A 17849-nucleotide genomic window follows, 5' to 3' on the forward strand; every position below is an offset into this window, starting at 1 on the left:
TTCACCTCTATCAGGCACCGAGCACTTCCCATTGCAGGACAAACTGCCTGAGCATTACACCAGTGAGGATCTCCACCTTCGTAATCCAGCTGGAACCAGTATGCATTTATTCCACCACTCACTGAACTGCTGCCTTTCTGGGACAACTATGTAGGGGTGAACTCACCGAAAACACTGCAACCAGTACTCTAAGGGGCACAGGTCCTCACAAACTGCCAGTATGAAGGACAAGTGCAGGAAGGGAAGAATTTGCAATAGCTGGAGTGGCTCATTTCTGCAAGGAAAAAATGCAAACACAGGCTTGAATCTCCCCAGAGTCAATAGAAAAGACTTCTCTCTAGGGATGTTAGATAATACAGTACGTATAGATCTTACCTTCTATTAAATACGATGTACTGAAACTTTCACATGGAACATGTGAATCATATAGGCAACCAAGCTCCTTAGCTATGCAGGGTTTTTGTGGCTTTGGAGCAACAGGAGTGTTCTAGGAGTTGACAATCATTCTGGTATTTTTGTAAGCTGCAGGAAGAGTTTTTGGACTTGCTAAGAGGTTTATCGTAAGTGTAAGCTCACAGCCATCCTTATGGAGACCAGGTTTGTTTCCTGACCTGGGGGAGTATACAAGATGGCAGGGAAGGCAATCTGTCTCCTGAAGGAGCTGCCAAGGTAATAACCATGTATGATACATACTAGTAGCAGAGTTACTGGGTTTTTGGGTGAAAAACACATTGCTGTGTAAGGACTTTCTTTGGGGATGATCCATGCACCCTCATCTGTGCTCTACTCAGCTTATACCTGTTACAGAGTTTGGAGTCAGCTCATTCTCAGAGCATATATATTCTGCTTAAGTGCAAAACTTACATATTGCCCATTACTCTGCTACACAGGGCTCCAAAGGAGAAGCTTCTTTCCTTGACCCCACCGGACTTCCTTGGAAGAGCTGATGGTCTTACCTAGTGTGACAGTGCTCCATTGAGCATGCCACTGAACTCAGCATGACCACGCAGGGATCGAAAACCTACAAGTGAAGACTAAAGTTTACACGAGTAACTCCCCGGGAATGCAGTCAATGACACTGGTTAGTCAATGGTTAGGTGAGCACTGCCCGTTGTACGGCAAGAACGTGCAGACCTTGGGACCCTGCTTCCCAACGTCAGCCTTTAACATGGATTCCAAACCAACTCTGGCATTCGCACATTCACAGCAGCACCTGCAGCTCTAGCTGACTGCCACCAAGCAGAGTGCAACATTCACAAGTCATCACAAATCATCACAGACTGGTCAGGCTATGCCACAAGGACAGTGCCATGTATTTAGCATGGTCTATGCCATTTATACATGACTGAGGAAGGACACTCTTACTTCAGCTGCATTTCCTAGTTCTGAAAATAACGTGTAATAGCATAGGTTAGGTTGAATTTTATGGCGAATATATTGCCTTAATTTAGAGTAGCCTAGCTTGCTACTAAATTTAACCTTTGCAGGGGAGAAATGAGGTACTTCTTTAACAAACCTGAGCAACATCTGCAGCTGCATTGCAATCAAGTAATGCGTGTACAGTAGGCACATGCAAGCATGCAGGATGCTAGGATAACGAACAGAAACTATTGGGAAATTTCACCCAGCCTGGATGCAGCAGCTTGAGGCTTGTAGCCAAAGACTGAAGTAGAATCTCTTTGATCAGTATGACTGAAAAGTGGATTATTTTTTGTTATCAATAGGAGAAGATAGGTGAGGAGTCAGGTTTATTTAATTTTACCATGGTAGCTGTAATGAGACACTGCAGCTGCTATTCAATACAACTGTGAGCAGGGAACATGTGTGGTCCATAAAGTGATTTAGCTAACAAGACATTACGGAAAGGCTTTCAGATAGCAGAGTTATCCCATTGATTCTTACTGCACTTGGCAGTCGCAGGCAGGAGCAGCAATGTGTACTGCATGGCTCAGAAGGTAGACAACTGCAGGGAAATGTGAAGGGATATTTGGGAAATCTTTGTTGAGATGAGGGTAGCAGGGTAGGGAGAAGCCCTGTGGTCTGTTTCTCATTACTGCATTTTTCTCTAAAACTTCTCTTCCTCCTATTCTTGTAATTGAGCTTTAACAGAGGACACAAAAAGGCGGAGGGAAACGTGAGGGGACTGGGAAGAGGTAATACCAGAGCAATATAAAGGAGACTGTCATTCCCTCCTGGGTCATTGGCCTCGTTAGCTTCAACTCACTGATACTGTTATCGCTGGTGTGAAAGGTACATCCTAGATTGCTCTCTTCCTGCATTCTGGGAACAGCCTGCCTAGTCGAGAGACTCTGAAGGAGGAAGCAAATTATCTCCATACCTAGCCTCAGCCAGGCACCTGCTGCTGAGGACAGAGATATTTTGGTTTTTATCCTGTTGCAGGATCTGTCCCACATTGCCTGTGCATCCCAGCTTAGAAGATCCCTCCCTGTTTGGACACCAAGGGAACTACAGATGAAGGCTTGGCAAGAGGATCCAGTCAACTTCCTACACTAACATTTCTCATTCACAAGCAGTCCTCCCTTTTGTGAGGACCAGTAATGATATAATTGGGTTTAGTAAGTGTAAATACAAGCTAAATGAAGAATCAGAGCTTGTACCTTGCATTCATACAAATATTCTCTCCTTCTGGACTCTTTCTCCTCATGCTCCATCTTCCTTTGTCTTTAGAGAGCATGCCCACCTCTCTACATCTCTCAGCACCGCAATCAGCAGGCAATCTTATAAAAATTGAAGTGTACTTCATTCTTTCCCCGGCCCCCATGTGCATCTTCCCCAATCTCTCTATGGGTCTCTCTCACTAGGCTGCCTGATAGCGTTCCTCTTTGTTTTAGACTGCTGCAATTCTTCCCCTCCTCAGCAAGTGTGGTTATTTTGGAGACCTAGCTGAAAAGAATGCAGGCATTTCATAACAGATGTCGTGCAGCCACCTAAACAAAACGCTGCTTGCTTGGGCTGCCTCTCACTGGGGCTGCAGGCAAATCCAGCCCATTTCGAGGCAAACTAGGAGTCCACGCAGCCCTTGCCGGGAGCTTCTTCCTCAGCTTCAACAACACAAAGTGCAAGAATGGCATTTTACGTGCCCCTCGCACAAGCCTTCTGGCCTTCCGTGTCTGACTCCACACGCAACACCCCAAGGGCCACTACAGACAGATTTTCAATCATTTTCCAAGCATTTTCAGGCCAGGCTAGCCTGTTCTCACCAGGCCTTCTTGAGGATGGCCTGCTTTGGTTGCGAACTTCCTCGCACAGAGACTGCAAGCCTCTTCAGTATCATCCAGGGACAGGGAAAAGGCAATAGAGGATGCAATCTCCTCCTTCTCCCAAGTGCTGCAGACACCCAAGGTGGCTCCCACACTGCTGGAGGCGGAAGCAGTCTCCTGTGAGCTCATTCTGTTATCTCTCTTTGGCAAAAGAACTGCACTGATAAACCTCTTGCTGGTTATTCATTAACTGAAAGAGGCTTGTTCCCAAGATGGAGAAAACACCATCACTGACTTACAAAAGAATAAAGGAAGACTGCCTGCAAGGGAACACACTCCATTCTTGGAGACAGGCTGCAATCAGAAGTGCGGAGATTCAAACCAGCAGTTCTGAGATTCAGAACAACCTGAATATAGAAAAGTGTTGTTTATCTGCGCTCAACTCCTGTGACTTCTGATCATCAGAAGAGACTCAGCTACCTTTGTGGTTAGCAGTGTTTTCAGCGAAAGAGGCTGTCCGAAGAGCCAGAGACGCGATTCCTTCATGCTGCTGCTGCACTGGTTTCTCAGGCTCTCCTCCACAGCGCTTGTGCCAGCTCATGGCACACATGAGGCCTTCCAGCAGCAAGGCCCAGGGGGACCTAGCCCAGCACGTGTTGCTGATCAGTTATTCTAGGCATTATTGCTGCTCCCCAGGCCTGCATGCAGCCGCAGAGCAGGCGGTAGGGGCAGGCAGCGAGCGTGACCATGGCAGGGTGCTGGGCAGGCACCGCAGGGCTGCAAAGCCGCAGCGCGCAGCCAGCGGCAGCCACGAGCACGGGCACAGCTCCCTCTGCCGCAGGGCGGCCGACAGGAACCAGCCCAGGGCCGCACGCGCCTCTGCAACACCAGCAAAATACAACAGCTTGCGCCAGCGCCTCACCTCTCGCCATGAACTTGGCCTTGTGAGACCAAGCCGGGTTACCTACCAGTGCCAAACAACATAGCCCCCGCCTTTTTTTTTCCCTACTGTACCATTAGTGGAAACTAAATAAACCTTTATCAGATCATTGAGAGTTAGAGGTATTGCTCAGCTAAAAGCCCTTTCCGTCTGCAAGTTTTATTTCCCTTGAGCTTAACGCTGTTCTCAAGAAATATCACTTGGTTAAGTAAGATTTTGTGTAATAGAACGAACCAACTCAATACCTCTTCTAATAAGCATAGACTCCAATTAAATAACTGTTGACTCTTCTTGACATTATTTTTAAAGTATAATCTCTGTACAGTTACCTTCAAGTTATCGTTTCACAACCTTTTCTTTTTCTTCTTTTTTTTAACTCGAGGACTGCCTAGCATTCTTGAAAATAAAAGAAAAATAAGAAAAAAGGAAAAACCCTGAGGAATCAGCTTGCATAACGCTGCCAGTGCAGTTTTCATTTACGAGTAATTATAACACCTTTAACTACTCGCATATTACTATTAGTTTTCACATATTTTGTTTGGAAATGCAGTGGCCTGGCTTGCAAATTGCTTTTAAAAACTGTTTTTTGGTATAGTTATGAATGTTTTAGGGATAACAGGTTGAAAAAAAAAAGAACATTTTTTTACTAAGCTAGAAAACTCTCCTGTGGCCACCAACACATCGAACAGTCTTCCTGGAAATGGCAGCTACATTCATTAGCTAAGGCCCTTAGTAGCAAAAGAGGCTTTAAAGCAACATCCAAAATGCCTGCTATGTACACATTCATATACTTTCACCTTTATAATTCTATTAAAACAGTCACTCAGTCCTAAGCATGGATTATTCTATGTTTATACAGAGGTAGTACCCAGAGATTTGTTGCTGTTTTCTTTTTAGCTTGAGAAGTGTTTATAGAAGAAGTAATAGCCTTTTATCAGACTAACTGATATGGTTATGGGGCGGTAGGGGAAAAGGGAGGGCAAATAATCCCCAAAGCATCAGACAAGCATTTATATATACCAGCACTTTTTCTAGACATTTTTATAGGACCTCAGTAGTGCAGCCACTTTGTAGCTCTTAATTCCATGTCAGTAGTAAGCTTGTTCAGGAAAAAACATTAAAAAAAAAAAACCCACCACACTAATCCATGCAGACATTGGACTGGATGGCAGAGCTCAGAGGGTGGTGACCAGCGGTGCAGAGTCTAGTTGGAGGTCTGTAGTTGGTGGTGTCCCCCAGGGGTCAGTCCTCTGTCCAGTCCTGTTCAATTTATTCATCAATGACCTGGATGAAGGCACAGAGTGCTCCCTCAGCAAGTTTGCTGATGATACCAAACTGGGAGGAGTAGCTGATACCCCAGAGGGCTGCGCTGCCATCCAGAGGGACCTGGACAGACTGGACAACTGGGCGGTGAAAAACCTCATGAAATTCAACAAGGCCAAGTGCAAGGTCCTGCACCTGGGGAGGAATAACCCCAGACACCAGTACAGGCTGGGGACTGACCTTCTGGGGGGCAGCTCTGCAGAGAGGGACCTGGACATCGTGGTGGACGACAAGTTGACCATGAGGCAGCAGTGTGCCCTCATGGCCAAGAAGGCCAATGGGATCCTGGGCTGCATTAAGAGGAGCATCTCCAGCAGGTCGAGGGAGGTGATCCTGCCCCTCTACTCAGCCCTGGTGAGGCCGCATCTGGAGTACTGTGTCCAGTTCTGGGCTCCACAGGACAAGAGGGATGTGGAGCTGCTGGAGAGAGTCCAGCGCAGGGCTACAAGGATGATCAGGGGCCTGGAACATCTGCCCTATGAGGAGAGGCTGAGGGAGCTGGGCCTGTTCAGCCTGGAGAAGAGAAGGCTGAGAGGGGACCTGAGCAGTGTCTAGAAGTACCTCAAGGGAGGCAGTGAGGAGGATGGTGCTGGCCTCTTTTCAGTGGTGGCCACCGACAGAACTAGAGGAAACGGCTGGAAACTGAAGCATCAAAAGTTCCACAGGAACTTAAGGAAAAATTTCTTAACAGTGAGGGTGCCAGAGCACTGGAACAGGCTGCCCAGAGAGGTTGTGGAGTCTCCTTCTCTGGAGATCTTCAAAACCCGCTTGGACACAATCCTGTGCCACGTGCTCTAGGTGACCCTGCATGTGCAGGGGAGTTGGACTAGATGATCTCTAGAGGTCCCTTCCAACATTAAGCATTCTATGATTCTATGACTGTTTTCTCCCAAGTCTCCCTTTTCCCTGCCTGTATTTCTGGTCAGACAGCTGGTCAGACAAGTCCTGTAGCTTTCACTAACCCACTCCACTGGCTTCCCTTACTCTCCTTGTAGAGGAGTTAGTTAGGAGGTAGTCAGGTTAGTGTAGTAACCATATTATGGAAAGGGGAATACAATATTTTTCTTTTGGTGCATGAACAACACCAAACAGTCATATCTACACTAAGAAGTGTCCTATGCTCTGAAGTGTACTTAGTGCCAGATTTCTGTGAAATCCTGCTCACCAATTTGGACTTGCTTTCTTCTTCACGGATGGATCTCAGCATCGTTTTTCCTCCACGTGGTAGAATTCCACACTATTCTTACTTGCATTCAGTCCCTTCCCTCTCCCTGTAACTTTACTAAAGATCCCCTCTTAGCCAACATCTTTGCATTAATGCCATTTTTCTCACATGGCATGCTGAATTCAAAAATCTGATAGCTACGAGTGCCAAGCTTCATTCTATCTCTCTTCTTTACCAGAAAAAAAGAGGGTGGAGATCACCACAAGCCGAGTCGCCCGCAACCTGCACGCTTGGTTTCATGGGCAATGCTTACACGTTTCAAGCTAGTTTCAAGAGACAGCGATGTTCCCTGGAGCTTTTTCCCCAGTTCGTGGCAGGCTGAGATACAGACCAGACAGGGCTGGAGAGGTGAACACCTGAATTATTCCACCGAACCCCTCGGACAGCTGCAGAGATGAAGCGTCACAAGCATTTTCCTTGTCACTCTGCAGTAAGAGTACAATGCAGCTTCTTACAACTTTCAATCACACACAGTCTTTTAGGGCATATCCTCAGGCAAATCACATTACTATCATTCTCCAGTTCAGGCTTGGGAACAGTCGCATACACCAGTCATGCTTCTACATCCATTTTATACACAGTGCCATACAATATACAGAAATTTTTATATACATATATCTTTATATAATATGCTATATTAATCTGTATCTTTCTTTACAGCAATATTAGTTTAGATCTTCACACGTAGGTACAAAAAGTCACATGAGAATGGCACATGAAGAGTGCTTGAGTTTCCTTAAGAGTCTTCATGCTGGGGCAGCTCGGAGCAGGGATTCAGAGGGCAGCATTCCTGGGAAAGGCAGTGACCTTGAGCATGGGGACAGAAGTTCCTGTGTTGCTTCCCCACCGATTGCATATGAAAGTGCTCTAAGCCCTGTGAGAAGCAGCCAGAACAGCTCAGAGCTCTCCAGAATGTGTTTTTCCCCATAAATGCAAAAGGCTTTAGCTAAGGAGATAGCTGGGGTAAAAAAGTAAATTTAATAGCTACCTAATCTGAGTTGCCCCAGCACATGATGTGAAATAGGTGACAGAGGCAGGCAAAAGGGCTTTTCCTGTAGAGGCATCCGTGTCTGCTGATAAAGAGGGGTGGGAGGCAAGGGAGCTATTCTATGGGGAGCAGCCCCCCAACAAAACACAGCAGCTGGGACTCCTGCAGCATGGAGGTCATCCAGCTGCACTGCCCCCAAAACAGCTGGCAGGAAGGAACGACAAAAAAGAAAATTTAAAAGAAAAAAAAAAGAAAAAGAGAGAGAAAGAGAGAAGCAGGTACTGTCCAGCTTCTCCAGTCTCTGCTCGTGCGCAGCCACATGGCAGAAGAGGCTTCAAAGGGAGGACACAGCAGCAGACAGCTGAACTAAAGGAAAGGGTCTTAAAGTGCAGAGTGCTCCTCTCCTGCTGCCCCATGCACACGGATGACGAGATGTAACTCATTACCAATAATCCCTGCACTGACATTAGTAATAAAGTTCAGCAGTAGGACAGGAGCTTGGGACCATTCCCTGGACATCACCTCTCCTGTCGGTTGCAGCATTTGTGGAGCGAGAGCTGGAAAGCTGTAACCTTGGTAGTTGCAAATGATGCCATTTCCCCATGGACGTAGTGGATATGCTGATAAAGGGGCTAAAACCCAAGGAGGTGTGTGGTAGTGGTCTAACAAACTCACAAAAATGAGATTATTTTTATAGGCACCTCCCAAGGCAATGCATTAAGACAAGACAGGCATGTGCCACTAAACAAGTGCAAGCACTGAGCAACGTACACGCTGCGTTGGGTTTGTTCCCTCCTCATCCTGGAGCTGCTCCATGGATCACATTGCTCTGACCTCGTAGCATCAGAACTGCACAAAGCTTTTGATGGACAACAGGGCAGTGGAGTCTCAATAAAACCCCAAAATGAAGGTTCAATTTTGTGCTGATCTATGTTAAATGATTTTATGGAAATAACCAAGTAGCCTAATAGAGGTCCCCTTACCATCAGGACAATCTGGCAAAACCTAACTGAGGCAGAAACAGAGGTACTGACAGTAAGAATGACGCGGAACCAGTCTTTACCACACCTCACTCCTTGCACCCAGACTCCAGAGGAAAAAAAAAAGGTGTACAAGTGGGAAAGGAAGCTAGAAGATGTATGATCCCAAGCAGACGGCTCGAGTCAATGGAAAAATAAAGGCACAACTCACATGAACTGAAGAAAACAAGCAAAAAGCAAACACAAAAATCAATAAGAGAGTCAGCAAAGTCCTTGAAGGCAGGCACATACACTTCCTCTTGCCTTTGAGGGCTGCCAGTACCTATGCTGCAGTGATGAACTGCTCTCTGATTATTTCTAATTTTCAGTGTGTATGTCCACCAACAGCCAGAGCTTAGAACAGCAACGGTCTCTCTTCTCTTTGTACTGAGCACCGCAGCTGAAATAGAAACACAGGGTAGAGAGAAGAGGAAAGGGCAACAGAAACTTGTCAGCTTGCAGTATTTCTCTCACAGGAGGAAGCCAACAGTCTTGCTGCCATGCAGCACATAGCACCCTGCACACCATGGGTTGTTGTTTCACAGCAAAGCATCTCCTTCCTAAAATACTTCTTAAATCTAATGACACAGTTTACAACTCAGCAGGGTCTAGATTCCAGCTCTACCCACCACAGATATGATACCCAGATATGATCTCTTGGCAGTGAGGAAGGCCGCGACCCTCAGGGATGGACTGTAAAACTTGGACCTCATGATGTAGTTCATCCCTAAATTCAGCTCTGCAGTTCAGTACTGAACAGCGGCTAAGAAGGAAGTGCAAAATGCCTGGGTGAAGCAGTGGTTTCAAGTGCTTTAAAGCAGAAAGTTCCCTCAGAGTATCTGGAAGGGCAGCCTGGGCAAAAGTGACTGCAGCTTAATTTCCAGCCATCCCTCTCTCTAGGCAGGTTACAGCAGCACAACGTACCCTGCAAGCAGAGAAGCAGCCAACAGGTCAGCTGTTATGAGAAAGACTTGACAGGAGTTTTAGTCTGTACGTGTCCTTTTCCATTTCGTGCACTGGCACCCAAAGCTAAGAGCAACAACAGCCATTCCTGTTATGTCTATCTTGGGATTTCACATTGAGCTTTCAGGTTCAGTATGTTGGATATTTGATCCATTTTCCTTTCACTTCCCTTTACTTTTGTAACTCATTACTTCTGTTGCTACAGAGCTTGAACATGGGAGCATCTAGCCAACAAATATTTACTCACCCTAGGCTTTTCTGATTAGAAAGAGGAGGATCACAGTTCTGTGAGTGTGTTGGCAGCAGCACAATTATGTAACAGCTCTCAGCAAAAATCCAGCTTCAGCTGGGGATAGTTTAAACACAAGAGGGGATAACAAATATATGACAGCATGGAAGGATCTTCAGCAAAAAGAATCCCAGATTTCGCTTATCTGAGCAGAGAGATATAAATGCAATGCTACAGATTCAAAAAAAGGCTGAAGGAGTTTTTTTTTTAGCAAACAACAAAGCTGCTAGGTTTGTTAAGGACTAAAAGTCACATTAAGTATCTGCTAGTATTTCTGCATTGCGTTTCAAGACTTATAAGCCACTTTATAAGCAAATTACTGGCATACATAATTTAATGCAGGCAGTAGTTGCAACCATCATCCTTAAAAAAATAAAACAAAATAAAATAAAATAAAATAAAATAAAATAAAATAAAATAAAATAAAATAAAGGGGGGCAGGTCGAATGCTACTGCTAACCTTGCTGCAAACTGAGAAAAGCTGCTGTGAACAGAATGTTCCCATGCTGCCAAGAGAAGAGAATATCCAAGCTGTGGGTCTGCACAATCACACAGTGAGCACTCAGTATCCAGCAGATCTCCCGCTCAGCTGATTCCCAAGGCAGATACAGAAATGCTTCTGTTGACTGTGGAAATTAAGCAGAGTAGACTAGAATGCCTTCCAGTGTCATAGTTAGGCTGGACTTAGATATAGCAGGCAGCATTTATAAGTGCTTATATGTGCATACGACAGCCATTCACTGGCAGAAACATGGAGGTAGCTTGCAAATCAGCAGTTCAGTTTTAAGACACCCCACTTAATTTCACGGTATTTACAAATACATCTGTTCAGCTTGTAAAACTTGCCGAAGAATCCAGGCACATTTTGCATAGAAAATGCATATCCTGTTTTTCTCTCAGAAAGAGGTGACAGATGTTCCAGGAAAGGGGGCAAGTGTAAGGTTGGCAATGCACTGGCAGATGACAGAGACATGTATTTTCAACCAAGACTGAAGCTACTTCCAGGCTTCTCTATAGAGAGATAGCTGCAAAAGGCAAACTGCAAACACAACAACGAATGCATTTCAGCAGCGATCAACACATGGCCATTGTAAGGACCAATTTTCATCACTCCTGTGCTCTAAGCTCTAAATTAAGTTGGGTAGCTGTGTGGGCAGTTCGATGGAAACATTGGTCTTTGCTCACCTACAGATTAAAAAAAAATCATAAATGAAGAAAACATCCAAATGAATGAAGAATATATCACAAGAGGCCATTTTACAAATCAGCAAGATGCTCGCAAACATTTATAGATCTCATCACCTAGTCTGGAAGCAGGACACACCGAGGATGAAAATGAATTTAAAAATGGGAAGTAGAAATAGTCAAAACCATAGAAAAGCTTCACAGAGAGTGGGACAACATGCAGCTAGGGTAGGAACAAATCAGAAAGACTCGGCAAAGGAACGAAATTGCTGAAAGCAGAGAGGTGAAAACAAGAGTTCAGGAAAGATAGACAATGACTGGAAACCCATTCCACTGTGTTCTGAGTCAAGATGAGGATATTGGAGAGAGTTGTGTGAAGTGGACAAGCATGTGGACTAAGACCACCCTCCTAAGACGTAGTAACCAAGGAGAAAGATAAGGTAGCTCCTGACTGCAGGACAGAAATAGAGAACAGAGAAATAAAGAAGGATCAAAGAGTGGCAACTGCAGAAGAAAATGCATTTTCAAATGATGAGTACACCTCCACAGAAGAAGAACATCAGGTATTGAAGAAGAGATGTCTTTCTGTTCTGCATTTGCTCACGCAGCGCAGTGGGATCCTATCTATGTGCTTGGCACTGCTGCAATTAAAACAACAGCAAAAGCAATATTATTGAGATAGAAGAACTACCAAAAATAAAGCTAGCCAGCAATACATGCTCAGGGCTCAATACCAGAAAATTACCAATGTGGATATTTTCTTCCACTTCCACGCTCAAAATGGTTAGCATGCAGCCTGTAGGTATGAAAAAGAGAGCAACACAAAATCCATCACATGTAAGAGCATTTAGGGATGAGTGAGAGGCTCTTGCTCACTAAGCGGCTGGAATGTAGTTAAATAGACACCTATTTAAGAGCCTCCTGTGCTGCCCCGAATGTTTCAAGGCCTCAGGATTACATTCCACTGCAGTCTGTTGACAATGTCACCAACAAATATGTGGGGACAACTGCCACATCCCACCCTTACACAGTTAACCAGAACCTGCCTACCTGGAGGGCTGGGGAAGGAACAGAGAAAACCCCACTAGGGTCTCTGACCGAGTCGCATCAGTATACAAGGTTTCACTTACTATGCTTTAATTTTAAGGTGCACAAAGCTCAGTCTCTTCCCTCCAGGCACTCGATGCCCTCAGTTCCACTCCTTTATCCAGCAGCTATAAACTGTGATTTGAGGATATGACAATGAACTGAGTGAACTGTTGGTTGCTTAACTGAGGACCAGCGTGTCGAGTACCACAAGTGCACTTCCAGCACTGCCTCTGTGGGATGTAACATCCCCATGAAACATTAAGGGAATGTCTAACCATTAAAAGGCTGCAAAACAGCTTGAGAGTACGAACTGGCAGCCAAGTGGTTAAGAAAAGTGAAGAAGCTTCATGTTTTCAAAGCCACATTACAGTGGAAGAAGGGCAGAGAAAGCAGGCAATAGTAGCAGTATGAACGAAAGAGGTAGCTACAGTCTTAGCATTTATTTGTAACTTTTCAGGTATGCTCTTCCAGGCCAAAAACAAAACACCAGCTCGTGCAAATGCTCCTACAGCCCAGAAGCTACGAGGATGAAGACACACAGAAAGACAACTTAGAGCACAAATGCAAAGAACACAGATTTACATTGTGAGGGGCAGCAACTGGAAAGGCACCCTGTTTGTCAGGGCAGAACAGTGGAAAATGGTGACTACCCATAAGATGATGCCATAAGAACCTTAACTGAAAGGGCTCTTTTGCACCTTTACTGCCTTGGCCTATGGCAAGATGGGTCACGAGAAGACATTTCCAGGCTTTTCAGAAGCAGCCTAATAATCAGAGCACAAATAGAGCAAAAAAAATGCACGCCAGGCTGTCTCCTGATACAGCTGGTAGGATAGGTGGAATTCATGGTAGGTGGAATGGTAGGTACCTTCCCCCAAGGTCCACTTCCAATGGCACAGAGGAGGGAAAGAGCCATGCACAAGATCGTGTATGCCAGGAAATAAAGGAGTCACATCAGAATTGACTTTCTAGTGCAACAGTGCTATCTGTTAAAGGGAATCAGATCACTACTGAAACAGTAATACTTTCAAACAGGGAGGAATCCACCTTCCTGGTTTGAGTGACCTTGTGATGGTCACCAGTAGCTCCAGCTAGTCTCAGAGAGTTATCCCCTCATGCTAACTGCCAGAGACTGAGATGCTTCTTACATTAATGTTTGTAAAGTGCTTTGCAGAGATAAAGCTCTACCTAAGTGCTACGTGTTAGTACTACTCACTTTCTGCCAATGTTTAAAGCAGAAATGAACTCATTTTCCTCAGTCTACCAACCTGTCAAGAAGTCCATGAGATGGCCAGCTACGCTCAATCTCCAAACTACCTTTCCTCCCTCAGAACTATCCAGCTTATTGTTTGCATTCCTGGCCATCACTTTTTCTGTCTTTCTTGGCTATTTGCAGCAATTCAGCCTTATCCTGTGTCTGCAACAGTGAATGATCTGATGGCACTTACACAGCTGTTCTATACAAGTTCCTGAACCACAGAAGCTCTCAGCGGGGGAATAAAACACCCTGCTCTTTTCTGAGGGACCTGCCAAGAAAAAAAAAAAAAAAAAAAGTGAATGTTTTGTTGCTCAGAATGAGATACATTTTCTTTTACAAAGTATTCAGAATGCAGAGGGGCTTATCACCTTCATGAAGTTATAGAGGAGGTCACACTTTGGATCTGAACCAGAGAGGAGATTTTACCATGGTTTTGACCATGTTCTACTCCCTATTTGACAAAGCTCCTGCACTTCTAAAGGCCCTGTAATTTGTAAGGAATAGAGGATACAGCATCCTAAACTGAATTGTTGCAAGGGACATCCATACTTGGACACAGAGTCCAGTTCAGCATTTCTGTGCACCTGCTGAAGACATTTACATCAATGCCCGGCGGATATAAAGTGCTACTGTTCTGATGTGATGGCATCTGATACCACTCTTGCTCCGCTTGTAAAGCACCCGAGACAGCAGAGTCCAGACCCCTGGCCAGGACTTCTAGTTACTACTTGACGAACACAGCTAGAGCCTATGGATAGCAAGAGCGCAGGGAGTTCTCCTGAATGGCTGGACTAAGCTCATGGGAAGCACAGCATCTTCCCACGATGGAAATACCACAGTAAAAGAGGAGGGAAGAGGGCAGTAACATGGACACAGTAAGAAAATTAATGAGGAATTTCTTTTCCAGTGAGGGAGGTCAGAGCTCCCGTGAGACTGATTGGCAATTCTGTTGAGGTTTGAGCGTGTTTTGTTAGTTAAAGGATTTCTGCAGGTCACAGCATATTTAACTTTCTAGATAGATAGTTTCTCTCCCGTCTCCATTATCCGAAAATTCCTACCATAGAGCAGCTCTGCTAGACTTCTCCAGTCGCAGCAGCGCTCGGGCAGCTTTTCCAGGTATGGTAAAACCAGGTATGGTTGGGCTATGCAATGCATTGTCATGCAGTGGGGAGGCAGAGAAGGGAGGCCAGGTGAGAGATGCATGCAGCTTCCCCTCGTTTTCGATCCTAGGGGTTCTCCCATCACCCTATCCCTGCTTTAGAAACAGGGGCCTTGCAATCCTACCAATGTCTGCACATCCTCTCTCCCCTAAAATCCCAGAGGGAATGGCTCAGGAGGAGAGAATGAACATACTTTTTGTTTAGGGAAAACTTTCCTGTTTGTGTAATAAATACCTTCTAAAACGCTTAGCAGCTCTGTAAACATACAAGAGATTGCAATACTTAGTAGAAGTTCAACTTTTCCCTGAACGCTCAATGACAGAGGCTGGCACTGATCTGCAATTACTGCACGCAGGTGGTGTGAGGACCCATCAGGGTCCTGCAGAGGCTCCCAGGCTCCACGGGGGCCTGGCAAATAACAGTGGGTGCTGACAAGCCTTTTAAAGGGTGAGGCTGATCCATCCATGCAGCTCCGAGATGAAAATCCTGCCAGTCCTGTGGGAACGTTGCCAGCTCAGAGTGGTCCAGGGAACTGCGACGTGATGGTGGTGACATCCAGGAGAGCTCCTTCTGGCAAAGGAGGGAACGTGACAGAGCTCTGGCTCTCCAGAACACAGTTTCCTTTCCTCTCAGAAGAAGGCTGGTGGTCCCTGAGCACAGAAATACTCAGGAGGGAGAAAGCACAGTGCCAGTCTGACTCTTGCTGTGCCTGGCCAGGGAAGGGGAGACTGCATTTAGGGAGAATACAGTCCCAATGGCTTTAAAATGGGAGAACGTCCTACAAAAACAATCCCCATGGAAGTGTGGCGAATTGGATCTTGGGCCAGATCCAACATGTTAGTGCAACAGGGCCCAAAGTCTCAATCCGCTCATTTCCAAAACCATTGGAAATAGTACCAGGGAGGTGACCTGGTCCCCTTGCTTCCGTCTGTACAACCTTTGAGCTTCAGAGAATCCACTCTACATCCCGTAGGATTCCCTGAAGCAGTATAACTCACTCCCACACCTCAGCAGGTGCCCTGGGGCAAGGGATCTGCCTCTTAATAGAAACCAGACATGCTAAGGTAGGGGGCTTGCATCTACCTTTAGGGACTTAGACCCTCTCAGTTTAGCAAACGTTGAGAGGCAATGCTTCTTCTCCCAAATGAAAGCATGGGATCCGAGCACAATCCGTCCTCCAGACACCACCGTGCTGGCACTGTGGCATCCCAGGAGGAATGTTTCCAGGTGTATCTTCCGACCTGAACTGCCCAACGATCAGCTTTTCCAAGCATTATCCCAGCACTCGGCCTATGGGATCAGCTCGCAGAGCCGCACCCCTTTACCCTTGCACTAGAGGGCTGAAATCATGAGGTCCTCCTGCTTTGCAGGGCTGGTTACGTGCCCAGAGGGGGTGGAAGTCCGGATTTTGTCAGTGGCCAGGCACTCCTGGCTGCTCACACCTGTGGGAGTGATATCCATGAGTTCTCCGGATGAGCTAAGGGGGAACGAGGGTGAGACAGAGATGCCCGACGAAGGATCTGTTGAACCTGCAAACAACCTTGGGGGCTTTGGGACTAAGTTGGGCTCATATTGTGCCCTTAACAGGATCTCCTGGTCACTGACAGACTTGGGCATCTCCGCAAAGTCACTGGAGCTGTCTGACACCATCATGCAGTAGATGTCCTGGAAGGAGCTGCTTTTGCTATCCAAATTAAAGAGGCTGTCTATGAACTCAGCAAACTCCAGGACTTGGGGACTGGGAACGTCAGCGAGCCGTCCGTTCTGGAGGGCCGGCTCCTCGCGAGGGGCTAAAGAAACGTGGTCCCCCTCGCTGCTGGCCCCCTCCTGGCTGCAGCGACGCTGCGGGGTGGTACCCCCGCTGTTGAGCACAGTGTCTGGGGCCTGAGTCTCCTGGGAGTGTTTGGAAAGGCTGTCAGCAGCCAGCAGCTCTGTTCGCGAGCTGAGGGAGGGGTTCTCCTCGGGGATAGCAGGGTCGATATAAAAGCAATGCGTCTCGTCCTTCTCCATGACTGCATGGAGGCTGGGGGAGCCACGGATACTCCGAAAACCAGAGGAACGCCTCGAGTCAAAGCTGTAGATGGATTCATTATCCGAGAGGCTCTCCATGGTCGCCAGAGGGGCACGACGGTCCTGCAGCTCCACAGACAGACGCTCCTTTGTGTCCAGCAGGAGAAGCTCCACGGGGTCTTTCTGCACAGGCCAAAGTGCCTTTGTCTCATAAAATCCCTCCAGGCTAATTTCAGAATGAGACTTGCTCCTGCAAAGAGAAACGGGGACGACATGAGTTTGTATCACTCCTTAGGGAGCCACAAGCTGCCAAAACAGCCAGAGGAAGCAAGTCATGGGCACAGACCTTCCATGCACACGGGGGCTGCAGGAGGCCGTCTCATACAACCACAGGAGATGTCGCTTTCATTTCTCCCTCCTCCCTGCTGAAAGCTGAGCCCCCGCCCAACAATTCTACCCCTACCCTTCTCCGTGAATCTAACTCCTAACGAGCTCAGCTACCATTGTCAATGGCAGACTTTAAAATAGATAAAGAACACAGGCCACAGCTCTGCAGAGAAAGACCTGGGCATCGTGGTGGACAAGCTGACCATGAGGCAGCAGGGTGCCCTCATGGCCAAGAAGGCCAATGGGATCCTGGGGTGCATGAAGAAGAGAGTCTCCAGCAGGTCGAGGGAGGTGATCCTGCCCCTCTACTCAGCCCTCGTGAGGCCACATCTGGAGTATTGTGTCCAGTTCTGGGCTCCTCAGTACAAGAGGGATGTGGAGCTGCTGGAGAGAGTCCAGCGCAGGGCTACAAGCATGATCAGGGGCCTGGAACATCTGCCCTATGAGGAGAGGCTGAGGGAGCTGGGCCTGTTCAGCCTGGAGAAGAGAAGGCTGAGAGGGGACCTGAGCAGTGTCTATAAGTACCTCAAGGGAGGCAGTGAGGAGGATGGTGCTGGTCTCTTTTCAGTGGTGGCCACTGACAGAACTAGAGGTAATGGCCACAAACTGAAGCACCAAAAGTTCCACAGGAACTTAAGGAAAAAATTCTTGACCGCGAGCATGACAGAGCACTGGAACAGGCTGCCCAGAGAGGTTGTGGAGTCTCCTTCCCTGGACATCTTCAAAACCCGCCTGGATGCAGTCCTGTGCCACATGCTCTAGGTGACCCTGCATTGGACTAGATGACCTCTA

General features: G+C 46.8%; 1 protein-coding gene across 1 annotated transcript in view; it reads right to left on the reverse strand.

The window, feature by feature from the left end:
- Window positions 1–15255: 15255 nt before the first annotated feature.
- Window positions 15256–17849, reverse strand: part of DAGLA (diacylglycerol lipase alpha) — a 55597-nt gene continuing 53003 nt past the window's right edge. Inside the window, exon 20 of the mRNA XM_088534320.1 lies at window positions 15256–16920. Coding sequence (XP_088390446.1) covers window positions 15993–16920 — 928 coding nt within the window. The 3' untranslated portion in view covers window positions 15256–15992. The remainder of the gene's footprint in view (window positions 16921–17849) is intronic.

This window comes from Tinamus guttatus, unplaced genomic scaffold (genome assembly GCF_059628265.1).
Source record: "Tinamus guttatus ecotype Peru unplaced genomic scaffold, ASM5962826v1 Tinamus_guttatus_pri_ptg000546l, whole genome shotgun sequence".
NCBI classification, from domain to species: domain Eukaryota; kingdom Metazoa; phylum Chordata; class Aves; order Tinamiformes; family Tinamidae; genus Tinamus; species Tinamus guttatus.